Raw genomic sequence first — 14,346 nt, 5'->3', positions numbered from 1 at the left:
AGTGAGGCATGGTGAGGGATCAGAAATGTGGCTGAGCATGTTTTAAGTGCTCTTTGACACAGTCGCAGCCTCCAGCATCCACCACGGTAACATTAGCTGGGAACAGAACTCTTGCAAGATTTGCAGGCACTTCACACTCATTCTGCCACAGTTATTCACAGCCACATGAAGAGTACATTCTTAAAGGAGATATACACTGTGGAAAAATGTGACAAAATGATGGCTCTCACAAAAGGAGTTATTTAAAAACATTTTGGTGGCCGAAAAGAGCAATAACTTTATTACTGATCCTTTTTTATTATTACAGACCATTTGAGGAGCTTAGAATTGTTTTACATTGATATTTACATTTATATTCTTCCTTTTGTAAGTAAGGGTTGAGGGACTCATACTGTTTTGAATTCGGCCCATACCAGATATATAAGATTGACTGCACCTGACTACGAAGATTGGTATCATAAAAATCTAAATTTATTTCTTTTCTTTTTTTTATTTCAAGTCCTCATTTGGGCATGTAGCCAGATATTCAGGTGACCCCTTCCATTCATTTCAGCATTGTTTTACTGACTGTTATTTCATCTCTATTTCCTCAATCCAGATGAAATTCTGTCCAGCGCAATTGAAAATAACACGGATTTCACCCTTGAATGCCTTCAGTGTGCACAGACGAGCAATCTACAGTGACACAGGTGAAACTATTAAACACTTTGCCCTCTGACACTCATCGGGTTCATTGAAAAATATAGAACTGTAAGCCGAGGGATTCCTGCAGCATGTTTTGAGATAATGTACCATAAAATAATAATTACAGTAATGACCGTAATGCTCACAGGCCTTCAGGTGATGAGAGCAGCCTGTATAAGCACATGATCTGGACCTGCTTGTCTTGATTTTACTGAGTGGCAACTCGATCTGCTGCCAGTGAAAATCCTAACTCTACTCTGGTATGGATAAGGTAATAGCCTCGGGTGCTTTATAAGTTTATTTTAGGTAATAGAGACGCTTGTTTTGTTACAGCCTGTTCCACCATCTCTCTCTCTCTCTCTTTTACCTTCCCTACAATGCCTTGCTCTTTGAAAGTTGGTGACTGGAAGGCGATTTGAGGAGAAATGTGAAGCGCATGCGCCATCTGAAGGTTTTGCGCTGCGCATCCATGCTGCAGTGTGCTAGTTTGTGAGAGGAGGCGACTGAAGCAGGTGAGAGAAGCAGAGAGGGAGGGATAGTCGGTGATACTTTTTCTGCACTACAGCACACACATACGGTGTGGGAGGACGACAGACTCGGAGCCTCAGCAAAGCCGCCGTTGTTCACACGCTGTGCTCCTTTCCTCCTCCTGGCACCGTGCGCACTCGCCAAGCCGCACTGTTTGGAGATAGTCCGCGCGGAAAGTTTTTTTTTTGGAGCATACTGTCTGGAGCCGATTAATTGTGCCATCTGTTTTTTTTTTGAGAGGCGGATGACTTACTTTTTTGCATGTGAGGACTTTTAAGTCGAGCAGTGGAATTGTCAAAGTCGTTTTTTGCACATAATGGAAGGTAAATTGACAAGTCGTTTGTGGCGAGGTTCACCGTGTGGATCTTTCGGCAGGTAAAACGCGCTATGACCTGGGCGTGTGAGCGGCTGGATTTTATGTTCATCACAATATTTTTCCTGTTTTTGGTTTGACATTGTCTTGATAAAATATTGGACAGTTTTTTTTACTTTGATAGCGACGATTAAAGTAGGCCGCTTTCAATTAGAAGAGAATCGACATCCGACGTTTCCGCCAGTGGGGTTGCCACAGATGGGTTTTATTTGTTAATAGTAACCACAAAGTCGTGCACAGATTCGTTAAAGGAACTGATAATTTCCTTCCTTGAAAGGTCTTTGGACATTTAATGTATCCCGCTGCTTACTACAAGCCCTCTAAACGGTTTGGCGCACGGAGCGCATGTATTCAATGATTGTTGGGTGTCCGTGTTCACCAAAACACCAAACTGAAGAACTCATAGCCTTAGTGTTTCGCTTTCTTCACCCCAGCCAAGCACTTTCCAAGAAATCCGGATAAAACGACAAGACGCAGCAGAAAAGGACATCCTAAATCCACCTGGCCTGCTCTGGGATTATTGGTTTGATATCGTCTTCAGAAAGTGGATTACAACTTCTAACGGGCTGTGCTCCCTGGTGAGTAGCCTTTATAGGTCTTCTGGTTCACTCACTTTTCCATGCAGCCGCAGTTTACCTTTAAGAGTTGGAAATGCGTGCTTCAGTGGGACCTTTGTGGACTAATACTGGTTGTTAGTTATGTGGACAAAAGTGCATGACAGATGTGAAGTGTGAAACATACTAACCCCTCACTGCATCGACTGTGACCAATAATATATCAAGGCCATGTGGGCAAATTAGAAATTCAGCGAAAATAAACCACACATTGTTTTTTAAAAACCATATAAATGCAAAATAATAGTCTGATTTCTGGTTCCATTGTTAACCATTGTTTAAAGTCAGGCACTGTTCTTTGTGCTGCTTCTCATAATCTAATCCTTGTACCTGGCTCCCTCTCCTGGTTTTTTCAAACAATGGGACAGGCAGGACAAGACACTTATCATTTTGCGCTATTAAATGCGTATAATATTTAACAAATTAGTCATTAAATTAGGGTACCATGCAGCTTGGGAAAAGGTGACTTTTTTCAAATTGCTCCATGAATACTCTTTAACAAAAAATAAAAAAATTCTTTGTCACCATGCACATTATCCAAAGGCTTACAAATGCAGGCCATACCGTAAATACAGTCACTTAAAATAAGTCATCATTAAAATGTCCCACTCGTAGCACCCTAATGCTTTTCCCTCCATATTTTCACAATACGTTGTTGGTACATCATTCAATTACTATTATGTTTAATTGTCACGATAGTTTAGATTGGTTGGCCAGAAAATAACAAAAGACACATTTGACCAAAGGTGAAATAATCCGCGTCTTTTCTTAAACTCTTAGGTTTAATGTAAAGCAGTTTAGTCCATATGGCTCTTAAAATAGCCTCTGAAATGATCCATTGCAAAAGGAGCGCCCGATCTTTTATCATCCTGACGACGTTATTCTAATTTCTCTCTTCCGGTCCAATTTGATGCCACTTTTACCGACAAAAATCAGTAAGGTAGTCGTTAGTCATCCAGTAAAGTTCCAATGAATATTTCGCTCGGGTCAAATCGTTTCCGGGGTCATGGATCGCAGGATTTACTCAGCATGCAGTGATGCCAAATAGCCGTCAAGAATGTATAGTTTTAAATAGCAATAATAAAGTATTGTATGGTGTTGAATAGTTGGCGCACTGAAATGAACTACGCAGTATTGGCCAACGAAATATTAGATAATTGCATGCACCTGTGGCATCATGACGGTACATTTCATATGAATATGTGCAATAAAAAAGGTGTGTCACTCTAGCTGTGGAGGAGTTACTCCTAATTAAGTGACCTGCTTGGCGCAAAATAATTAATTGTGAAACTAAATTATCTGTAAATAAATATATTTTAAAATTTGCTGGCAGGCTTAACAAGTCCAATTAGTTACTTTAAAATCAGCATAAAACCGCCGCCCTCTGGATTATTGCTTTAATTTATGTGGAAGAACTTTAGGGAACATAACCTCATCAACTATTACTGAAGCAGCCACAAACTGAAAGCACATGTTTGTGTGTCAGCGCGCGCGTGTGCACGCGATGGGTGAGTGATGGTGAACTTGGCTTTGCCTGTAATGAGTATTAAGCAGGCCCATGTCTCCGCGACTCGACCCTGGAAAATATCGCAGCGTGACAAATTAGAGCTGCTTGAGTCCCAAAATTCACACACGGCCCAACTGGATGGCTGGCACATCGGTTTAACTCGCACATTCAGAGGTAATTATTTAAACAGTTCCTTGCAGACAATTGACATGTTTAACTTTTTTAAATTCCTTGCAGTTTTCGTTAGGCAAAAATCTGCACAGTATGCCCAGGCCATCCGCCGCTGACGTGGCTCGTTTCAGTCTGACCCTACAGTCAATTAATGAATATGAAAAATCATTTCAGTACAATTATTGATAGACATGATCGTTATTCGTCAAATTGTATATTTAATACGAAAAAAAAATCGAATGTCTTTTTAATTTCCAAGTTTTGTACGGGCCTAAATATTCATGTTAACTCACATTAAATGTGTTCAATTAACGAATTTTATTTCTCAAGACTGTTTCTTATTTACAGAACTGAACAATATTGAACTTTTTCACCAGGAACAAATAAAATCAGCCTTGCCAAAGATGAAAATGAACCAGCGTGAAATACAACGAAAAATCACACAATGTGTTTTATTCTAAGCCCATGTTTGAGATCTTCTTTTTTGAGTCAACCATCTTTGTATAAAACATGCAGTCATAATTGTTTTTGAAATTTGAGATAATTTAGGTGTGGCCCTTATGCCAACAATATGCAGTGGATTAAAAATAAAGCACACGCACACACAGCCTGATTAGGCCTCTCTGTCTGTCTGTCTGTCTCTGCATTTGTGAGTCTCTTTCTCTGTGTAAAGTGAATTGTCAGGAATGTATATATCTGGGGTTTCATGGTCATTGTGTCTTCTCAAGCATGTCTATCAGTATTGTGTGATTCACACTCAGACCTGCCAAATGACTGCTTTACTGTGGCACCGATGGCCTCCAGGGCTCTCATCACACACAACCATGGTGCTGTTTGCATGTAAAATAGAGAGTTGTGGATTGCATCCCCTGAATACAAGCAGGCAGACTGACGAGCATCCTTTTTCTCTGTCCTCCCTCAGATCAAACGGCAGTATGAACCTTGGGCTGGGCTGTCTGTGTCGGCCGGTTTGCTGGCCCTTTGGCAGCCTATTGGACTCCAGACACTGTGTCTTTGCCCTCACACTCCTCACACTCCTCATGCAGGTAGTGGTGGAGGCCAACTCATGGTGGTATGCATTTTCTTTACATATATGCTATATTTTGTGTGTCTTAAATTTGTGTGTGTATCATGGCCAGTGGAGATTGTCAGCTTTTCAAAGGGAATTTCTTCTCTTTACATTTGTAAATGGGGTAGCCGAGTCTAAAAAGACATGAAAAAAGCCAAAGATTGGATATAGATTTTTTTTTAACATTTTGTAAATGTTTATATATCTTTCAGTCAATTTTAGGCCTGTGTTTGAGAGAGTGTGTGTCTCGTGTGTGCGTGTTTGCTAAGTAAGCCTCCTCAGCTTCAGTTGCACCACATATGAAGTCACACAACATGCTGACTGTAGCACATTAGCTCTTCAGGAAGGACCATTTTTCTCCCTTATTTTCTTTCTTCTCATATTGCCAAACCAAAATTATGAATATTATAGAAAACATAGAATGCTGTGGTTTATGAGTCGATGTCGAAATATGTACAAACACGAACACTGTGTGTGACTGTACATGAGTGTGTGTGTGTGTGTGCTGCATTTGTGTATAGACACACATCCTACTGCCATTAGAAAAGCCTATATTTGAGCATGGTGCACTTAAACACACACAGAGTACTTCTGATAGGGTAAAATACTGTTTACCAGTCAACATAGAGGCTCTGCTTACAGCAAATCACATGTCTTTACATCCTGTTGCTGTTTCTTAATTTGTGTCTAAATGTGCACTTGTGTATAATTGTGTATCCCAGCTTAAGTGCTTGTAGAGGAACATAACATGGAGCATTTACAGTGAACCCACACTTTCAGTGTAAGATTTGTCCTTACTTCCATTGAGCAGATCAAAGCCAGTGGTGACATCATGCGGTGAGTTAGTTCTATGAAAATACAAGTTATAATTGAAACAATTCATTTGAAGAGGATTTATGCAGATGAACATAGTTTAATGGGCTCAATTCAGTAGGCGACTACCGTAAAGTTCAAAAAATGAGTTTGATTTACCATCTGAGGACTCGCAGATCACCACAGACTTTTTGGAAAGCTGAGTTTGGAGCCCAAACTATGTGTCTTTCAGTTTCCTCTTTGAGAGCACACACAGGTGTGAATGATTTAGAGTGCCCAAGCAGCCTACCTAAAGACGTGTGTGTGTGAGACAGTGACAGTTTGTGTGTATGTTCATTTTTTCTTCTGTGTGTATACATCTGTGTATATGTTGTGTGTATTCCGTGTGTGCTACGTTGCTGGCTGCTGACTTTTCCCAGTCGATCAGGTTACACTTGGGGCTAATTGTCTTTCTCTTAGGGCTCAGGGATGGGATGCTCTAATTGTCCTGTGGCCTGGAACCAGATGCTCATACTAGTGTTTCTCTCTCTCTCTCTCTCTCTGTTTGTCCATGTCTCTCTCTTTTCCAGTCCATTTTATTTCTTTTTCTTTCTCTAATACAAAATTGAAAGGAACTGTTTTAAAATGATTCGATTTGTTTTTCTTTTGTGGTTTGAAAAAAGGTGCATAACTTTCATAGCCAGTTATACACTTCTATATATTTTGTTGGCAAATGCTGGACACCTTTGCATCCTAAGTCCTTGGAAAACTTTTAAAATGAAACAAACAACATTCCCTTTTCACTCCTCGACTCTTCTTTTTCCTCGTTTGTCTATGCTTCCATTTTCTTTTCTTTTTCCATGTTCTTGGCCTGCACATGAATTAAATATCCAGTGTCATTAAGAGCTATGAGTTTATAGGGTGTATAAATGACTGCACCTCGTTTCCCTGATTAATATAGCTGCACCCATGTGAAGGAGAAACTAATCAAGTGAAATGAGCTATTGATTTAGAATTTGACCTTAAATCGTGCATACATTTGTGTCAAAATGGCAAATGAGTGAAAACAACTGCATTATGTGGCTCCCCTCATCCAGGTCTCTGGCTATGAACCCTTTACTGATCCCAGAGGCCTACATCATCGGTGCCCAGCCTCTGTGCAGCCAGCTGGTGGGCCTGTCACAGGGCCAGAAGAAGCTGTGCCAGCTTTACCAGGACCACATGCAGTACATCGGTGAAGGTGCCAAAACAGGCATCAGAGAATGCCAGTACCAGTTCAGACATCGGCGCTGGAACTGCAGCACGGTGGACAACTCATCTGTTTTTGGACGGGTCATGCAAATAGGTAAGAAGTGGGCAACAATGTATACAGACAAAGCATATAATCTCAGAAACATATACCTGAACACATAGGAGCAGATTCAAACACCTGTGTTCACAAATGGTGTATATTCACCAGTGTTATCTTTCCTTTCTTTATTCTCTCTTGACCCTCTTTTGTGTGTTTAGGAAAGTGTGTGTGTGTGTGTGAAATATATGGGGCTGTTGATTCTCAGCCGCTGTGTGGGGGGAATAGTTGGTGGGTGAGCTTGCTGGATAAATCACATGTCGCTGTGGCCGGCTAAACCAGCTCCCGACATGAAGCAAGAGGGAGGCAGAGAATCTGCTTTTCCCCTGATGAATGGGAGACAATCTAATCTAGTTTAACACACACACACACACACACACACAGATGCACACTCTGTGGAGCTGGACTGTTGCTGCCCTGTATTCACAAGTAATGGGAGTGCAGTAAGTGTGTGCACCAATATATCACCTTGTCAGAGATTAAACTGTGTGTGTGTGTGTGTGTGTGTGTGTGTGTGTGCGTGCGTGCGTGCACTTGCATGCAGTGTGCAGAGATCTCTTGTCGAAAGTTCAAGAGCTTAACAATCCTTTCTTCGTAATCCCAACTCTTGGATCCTATCATTTCACTTGGTTTGTTTTAGTTTTCTTTGGATGTGGGCCTGCAAAAGTCAGCGCTTGCGTTGCTCATATTTTGGGAACCTTTCAAATTAGTCTACAGTAACACTTGTAGAGGGGTCGGTCGGCATTTGGTTCATGTACTTTTTAACGGGTCAGTTCACCCAAAATTCAAGATTCTTACCTCCGAAGATCAAACATTTTTATACATTATGGGATATCCGTCTGTGAGATTTCTCCCCCCATCCCAATGCAATTAGTGGGATAAATGGTGAATGGAATTTAGTTTGTGCTGCTCCCAGCTTTAAGAATAACCTTTTAATGGGCTCAACAGTGACTTGTCTTTGCAGTCATGATATTCCCATTACTCTAGTCAATCCACAGAACACACTGTCAACAGCTTACTTGATGATTATTTTCATCTAGAAAGTAGTTTCACTGAAAACTGATCACACAAGGTCTGTAAATTATCACAAGTAAGCAGGACATTGTTTTTGAACCTTTAATATTTAATGTTGTGAGCACCAAAACCAAAATTCCTGTCACTTGCAGCATATATTGGGGCAGTGGGGAACATGACAGATGAATATCTTAAAACCTCTGCACATACAACTGTTGATGTTTATATATACCACTAGAAGTAAATAGTAATGCCGTTTTTTTTTTTGTTTCATTACATTTTTCAATGATTTTTTTTTTTTAATATTTCGGTAAACCAACCCTTTAATGTGCTGTACTTGTTGTGAACATACCCCTACATGACTTTGTGTGCGCACATATGTGTCTGTCTGCGTTTCTACGCTACTCTTGGTGAGTCTGTATCTCTGGCTCTGCTGACTCCCTCTCCACAGATCAGTCTTCATAGAAACCTCATCAGCAGCCGTTCTCCCATTCCTCTCCTCCCTCCCCGGCATTGCTCCCGTCTCGGTCCACTCTGGGCCAAGTAAACATGTCCTCCCCTTTTATGGCTGTCCATCTGAAAGCCTGTCGTACTGTCTGTCTGTCTGCAGGCCGAGGACACTGCTGGTGATTTATAGCTGAGCTCCAGGGAGTGCTGGCGTGGTTGGGTGCAGACCCTCTCCACTGCCTGGCTTGGCAAGCTCCAGGGTGGGGTACAGGAGCAGGGAGGCAGCAGTTTGTCTGTTCACAGGTCCACTATGAGGCCAATATCCTTGGGGTGGATTAAACTTCGTACTAGACTAATGAATTCCCCACTCTTTCTGATCGCCACTGCTCCTGCCAGCGTTTCCCACCTGAATATCTTTCAGACTTTCCACAAGGTTTATTTATTCACCTTGTATCTTCTCTGTCATTGTCTTTTTCCACCTTTTGTGGTATTAAGTGCATGCGTGTCTCCTTTTCCCTTTTGCTTGCTTTTTTTCTTCACTGTATTTCTTGACTTATCTCTTCAGTCGTCTTTTCTTTCTCCTCCCTCATCTCCCGTTCTCTGTCCATCTGTTATTGTCATTGGAGCGCACTCTCTAAAGGTTTGGCCCAGCAGGTATATGAGCTGTGCATTTTTATTTAGTAGCAGCCCTCGTCTTCAATGTCAACACACAGCCTAATAGTTTGGTCGGCTGTTTTTGTTTCTTCAGTTTATCTCATTTAAGTTTCCGTTTCTAGTCTGTGGCTTTGTACAGAGGTAGTAATGGATTGGGGATAGCAAAAACTGCTTTTGTGTATTTTCCGTTATTAAGACTTCCTACGTCTTATCTCTGTAGCAGAAATCTGAGGGTAGAAACAGTGGTAGTTAATGAGCAATGGCTCCAGGATCAGTCAGTCATGTAAGGTAAAATAACTGTTGTCTCTTTCAATTTGGGTGAAATGGCAGCTGCTTGTTAAGAAGCATCTCTGTCACTGGAGGGCGCCCTCTTCTCTCTGGCTGAAGCCCAATAACAGCAAACCAGATTCCACCGTCCAAGATGTTGGTGATGAGGAGCATGCAGCTCTCGGTTGAAGTGCTCTGTAATCCTGAATGTATGGTCAATGCTGTCATATGACATCACATCTCATAACGCTGTACAAGTTCTTAAAGCAGAATGCTAGTGACACACATTTGGTATAAAATAAATATACATGCATAAAAAAAAATGGAAGCACCGGATATGTGTACCAAATGTCAATGTATTTCTCATTTACTCTGTTTCTTATCGTGTGAAATGTGACATGATGTTCCTGTTTGTGCATCTGCAGGCAGCCGAGAAACGGCATTCACCTATGCAATTAGCGCGGCAGGGGTGGTGAACGCGGTGAGTCGCGCCTGCAGAGAGGGTGAGCTCTCCAGCTGTGGGTGCAGCCGTGCTGCTCGCCCCAAAGACTTGCCGCGAGACTGGCTGTGGGGCGGCTGCGGAGACAACCTCAACTACGGCTACAGATTCTCCAAGGAGTTTGTGGATGCACGTGAGCGGGAGAAGAGCTACCCTAAAGGCTCATATGAGAGCGCCCGGCTGATGATGAATATTCACAATAACGAGGCTGGAAGAAGGGTATGACACTGGGGTTATATGCACAGGCACACATACGCACACTAAGATGTCACCAGATAAGAAGCAAGCAGACCGATATAAACTGCAGGCCCTAGCATGAGACCAACCAGTGATAGCAAGAGGAGTTTGAAGTGAGACAATCCAGCTCATTTAGATAAGTCTCCGCTGATCATCTGTGTAACAGCTATGTCAGCGCTCCCCTCCTGAGGCTTTGATCTGTGGGGAGATGAAGGCAGCACTTGGGTTTTTTTTCCCCTCTCCAAACATCTTGAAACCACCTCAAAGGAAACTTTATGCTGTTGCCAGGCTGTTCTCTTTCAAGTAGGACAAATGAGTGGACAACATTTTATTCATTGCACTATTGACATGGACAATGTTGTCCTTTATGTGCATGTGCAATGTGATGCCTTATGAGATCATCAGCAGTATATTGTGCAAATATTTATGCAGAGATATCAAATTCGATACATGAAGCATGTGTTGCTTGGCCATTTGTCTGCAGTTTACCACATACGAATAAATGGTTTTGCATGTTCTTCATCTGGTTATTAATCTATTTGTTTCTTTCCTCTTCCCTCCTTCAGACGGTGTCAGACCTTGCCAACGTGTCCTGCAAGTGCCACGGGGTATCAGGCTCCTGCAGTCTGAAGACTTGCTGGCTGCAGCTAGCTGACTTTCGCAAGGTGGGCGACGCACTGAAGGAGAAGTATGACAGCTCTGCTTCCATGAAGCTCAACTCGCGCGGAAAGCTGGTGCAGAAGTACACCAATTTCAATGCTCCCACAAGCCACGACCTGGTGTACATCGAGTCCAGTCCGGACTACTGCCTGAAGAACCAAAGCACAGGCTCCTTGGGCACGGTGGGGCGCCTTTGCAACAAGACCTCGGAAGGCATGGATGGGTGTGAGCTGATGTGCTGCGGCCGCGGTTACGACCAGTACAAGGCCCAGATAGTGGAGCGCTGCCACTGCAAGTTCCACTGGTGCTGCTATGTCAAGTGCAAGCGCTGCACCAAGATCGTAGACCAGTTCGTCTGCAAGTGAGAGTGTTGCCTGGGTGTTTGCTTGCAGACGATGGGCAAACATCTGTCTGTATACGTGAGCAAAGGAGTTGAACACAGAGAAAGAATGGAAGAAAAAAACTATATAAATTATATTTATAGAGTTAAACAATTATGCCATTGCAAAAAGACTGACTCTTTTTTCCAAAAATCGTATGTCTTCAGAAACTGAGAGTATCGTGAAATATTTATTTTGAGATTGTGTTTTATTTTGGCCCAGTCATCACCAGTCGATTTTAACCCATTCAAGTGCCTAAAACTGGCTGGAAATCTCCCCTCACGTGACCCCCACCTTTTTTTCTTTTTTCATATCATCATATGCAGTTCTTCTTGTCAGATGCGTCACACTCATTGTGAAATTGGATTGTGCTTCCAATTTCCTAAGAAGAGTAGTGTTTTGATATATGTGGCATAGTTGACTACGGGGTCCTGGTTTGTTGTTTGAGAATGACTGTGTTGAGAGGACAATGTGTGCTATAGTGTATGGATGTGATTTCATGGGCCCAGTCCCAAACCAGCCTTCACATCCTAACCGTAAGGAACACTGTTGGTTCATACGAGTCCTTTGAGTACAATAAGATGGCTGTTTTGGGGGATTGGGCCATTTATTAAGCTCTCCCAGAAGCCTTAGAGTTCCCCAGGTGCTGCAACAACCCCTCCACCATTATGCACTTTGATACAGAGGCTTAAACCTGTCTGTGCGTGTCTGTTCAGCTGGTTGGTTTTTTTACAGTGCATCAGCAAATGTATCAATATTATAGCCTACATTCTTTTCCATATTAATTCAGATTATCCATTTAACATTATTCTACAATACTTAATATGGTTTGAATATATATGGGCAATGTTGTGGTTACAGTGGTGAAATATCCCATGCTATGTGTATATAGTATGTCTATCCAACCAACCAGTAAACTGTATTTATTTTCTTTTACCAGATTCTCCTCTGAGCTTTAAACAGAGAAGCATCATCTCCATCATAGATCAACGGTCGAGAAATAAATCAATAGTGGGACATCCTCAAGTCACTGCTTATAGTCACTTTTTAAAATTGTGTTCTCACTAATGTGGCTCCTCACTGTTTTTGTAAAGGGAAATGCACCTTATTGATTCAACACACAAATGATTTCTTCTCACTCATGTTCAGCTTTAATGTTAACACACAAATAAATACACTTGTATATCACAGATGACGTTCAGATTTTTATCATCACTACAGATTTCCTGTACCACTCAGTTAACCGCTAACTATCCCTGTGATGATTCTCAATAGACAAACTATTTCTACCAATCCAAATATGTATATTTATAAGCTTCTCCATGAATTTGAGGTTTGTTAAACGTAATGTGTTATAGCTGATATTTTGTTACTTTTTACAAATTGGCTCAATGCTCTACTTTGTTTCAATAAATATCAAATGTAAAACCAGCAGAGAAGTATTTACTCTATTTGTTAACTTGTTTGTCTATACCAAATTGTTTTCATGACTAACCTTTTCCTTTCTACTTATAACTTACTAGACAAGTTTATCTACTTGAAAGTGTCTCTTTCAATAGAGATTTGATTCAATACGATCTAACTTTTCTTTTTCTCCTAAATCAGTTTTAAAAAAGATTTTCATGTTGTTTTTTTGCTTCTAAATTCCTTCCTTCAGTCTCCTCACCCACGTTGGATGATGGCTGTTTTCGGCGTGTAGTGAACAAAGAGCTTTGGAAAGATGGCCTGAAGATTGGGTGTCTCTCAAGGGGGTTATTGAGGTTGTGTTGTAAGCGCCCCTCAACAATCCAATGACAGTGGATCAGTTTATAGAATGATAAATCATATTGTGTCAGGAGAATAGGAAAAGGGGGATTTTGAATGTGGGGGGAACTGGGCTGTCTGGAAGACGACTGGGCTTTGTCAGAGACTGCTGGAGCTCAAGAGGAGACGCAGAGAACAGGAGAGAAGATTGGGTAATGAGAAACTAGGGATTATATGAGCGCTGGATGAGGGGAGTAATAAGGAGAGGCTCGAGGGAGCAGAGCAGAGAGAAAGTGCTTTACGGAAAGTAGAGCTGAAAGACCACCATTACAGTGTAAACGGTCCCGACATTGACTCATATTTACATTTGGAAAATTATACTGACTTTAAGAGCACATCCCGTATATGATCCTGTCAATTGGCAACTGTGTGCCGGTGCACTTGCATTAGGCATCCACTTGTACAAAGTGTTTTACATCATGTGTTTACATTTATGATTGTCACGTAGGCCAATAAGGGAAAGCAGGAGAGAATGAAACAAGGTTAGCAAGGAGGGAGAAGGTGTAAAAAGCTTTTAGAAGAGAAAAAAAGACTTGAAGATGAGGAAGAACAGTAAGAGGGTTTTTTTTACACATTTTAACCTTCTGTCAACAGCACGGTTTAGAAGGATATGAAATCAACTTTTGTATTTACCTGAAGGTGAGATACTACTTGCACGTTCTAGACAAGCCTCCTTGGATGTCAGATTGAGTGACTGACTACATACCAGCAGGACTCTTCCAGCAATAGCATAAACAGAAATCCAGGTGCACAGCAGGCTGATTCACCACGTAGAGGAAACCTGAAACCCTCAGGTGCACAGGTATGACACTCTCAGAGGAAGAGGCAGGGACACTTCCAAAGGTTCAAACAAAATGCTTGGACATCTAATCTTGGCGGCCCTTTCTCCACCTGCCCATTTCTCGACTCCCACCTACAGTTTGACAGATAATGCTGGCAACTGTGTAAACATTTATGCACCATTTCTGCAGAGAACAACACTATCCCACACTGGATACGGTTGTGATTTAGGTTTCGCACACACAATTAGGCATTCACCGCAATGGCAGTTAGTATATAGCTTCACAAATGCGCACCAACTTAGGGAAGGAGGTGCTTAGCAGATATTTTAAGCTGGTGTAAACCTTAGCATCTCTTTGTCATCCCTTCTCTACAATTTATCAAAGAAAAAAAGCTGCCAGTCTAAATGAGCTTTGCTCCAATTTACTTAAAAAAAAAAAAAAAAATCTCTCCGACCCTTAGAAAACACGGTAACAAGTGTTTTCAGAAGTGTTTTTCCCAAAGATAACATTGATGGTT

General features: G+C 41.7%; 1 protein-coding gene across 1 annotated transcript; it reads left to right on the top strand.

The window, feature by feature from the left end:
* The first annotated feature begins 1,113 nt into the window (after positions 1-1,113).
* Positions 1,114-12,675, top strand: wnt5a (wingless-type MMTV integration site family, member 5a). The gene is made up of 5 exons (XM_079273839.1): positions 1,114-2,163; positions 4,800-4,949; positions 6,836-7,083; positions 9,894-10,186; positions 10,771-12,675. The coding sequence occupies exons 2-5, from the start codon at positions 4,813-4,815 to the stop codon at positions 11,227-11,229; spliced, it is 1,137 nt and encodes a 378-aa protein (XP_079129965.1). The 5' UTR covers positions 1,114-2,163; positions 4,800-4,812; the 3' UTR covers positions 11,230-12,675.
* The last annotated feature ends 1,671 nt before the right edge of the window (positions 12,676-14,346 follow it).

This window comes from Melanostigma gelatinosum (assembly GCF_949748355.1).
Source record: "Melanostigma gelatinosum genome assembly, chromosome: 8".
In the NCBI taxonomy this organism is placed as follows: Eukaryota; Metazoa; Chordata; class Actinopteri; order Perciformes; family Zoarcidae; genus Melanostigma; species Melanostigma gelatinosum.
Note: the sequence above shows the minus strand (reverse complement) of the source record. Positions and strands in the feature narration are given on the sequence as shown.

What these genes read in the sequence shown, in the direction of transcription:
- wnt5a (XM_079273839.1), top strand. Translation starts at nt 4,813, where the DNA reads ATGAACCTTGGGCTGGGCTGTCTGTGTCGGCCGGTTTGCTGGCCCTTT. An exon ending in GTGGAGGCCAACTCATGGTG is followed by an intron (nt 4,950 to 6,835) that starts GTATGCATTTTC and finishes CCCCTCATCCAG; the next exon opens with GTCTCTGGCTATGAACCCTT. An exon ending in ATAACGAGGCTGGAAGAAGG is followed by an intron (nt 10,187 to 10,770) that starts GTATGACACTGG and finishes TCCCTCCTTCAG; the next exon opens with ACGGTGTCAGACCTTGCCAA.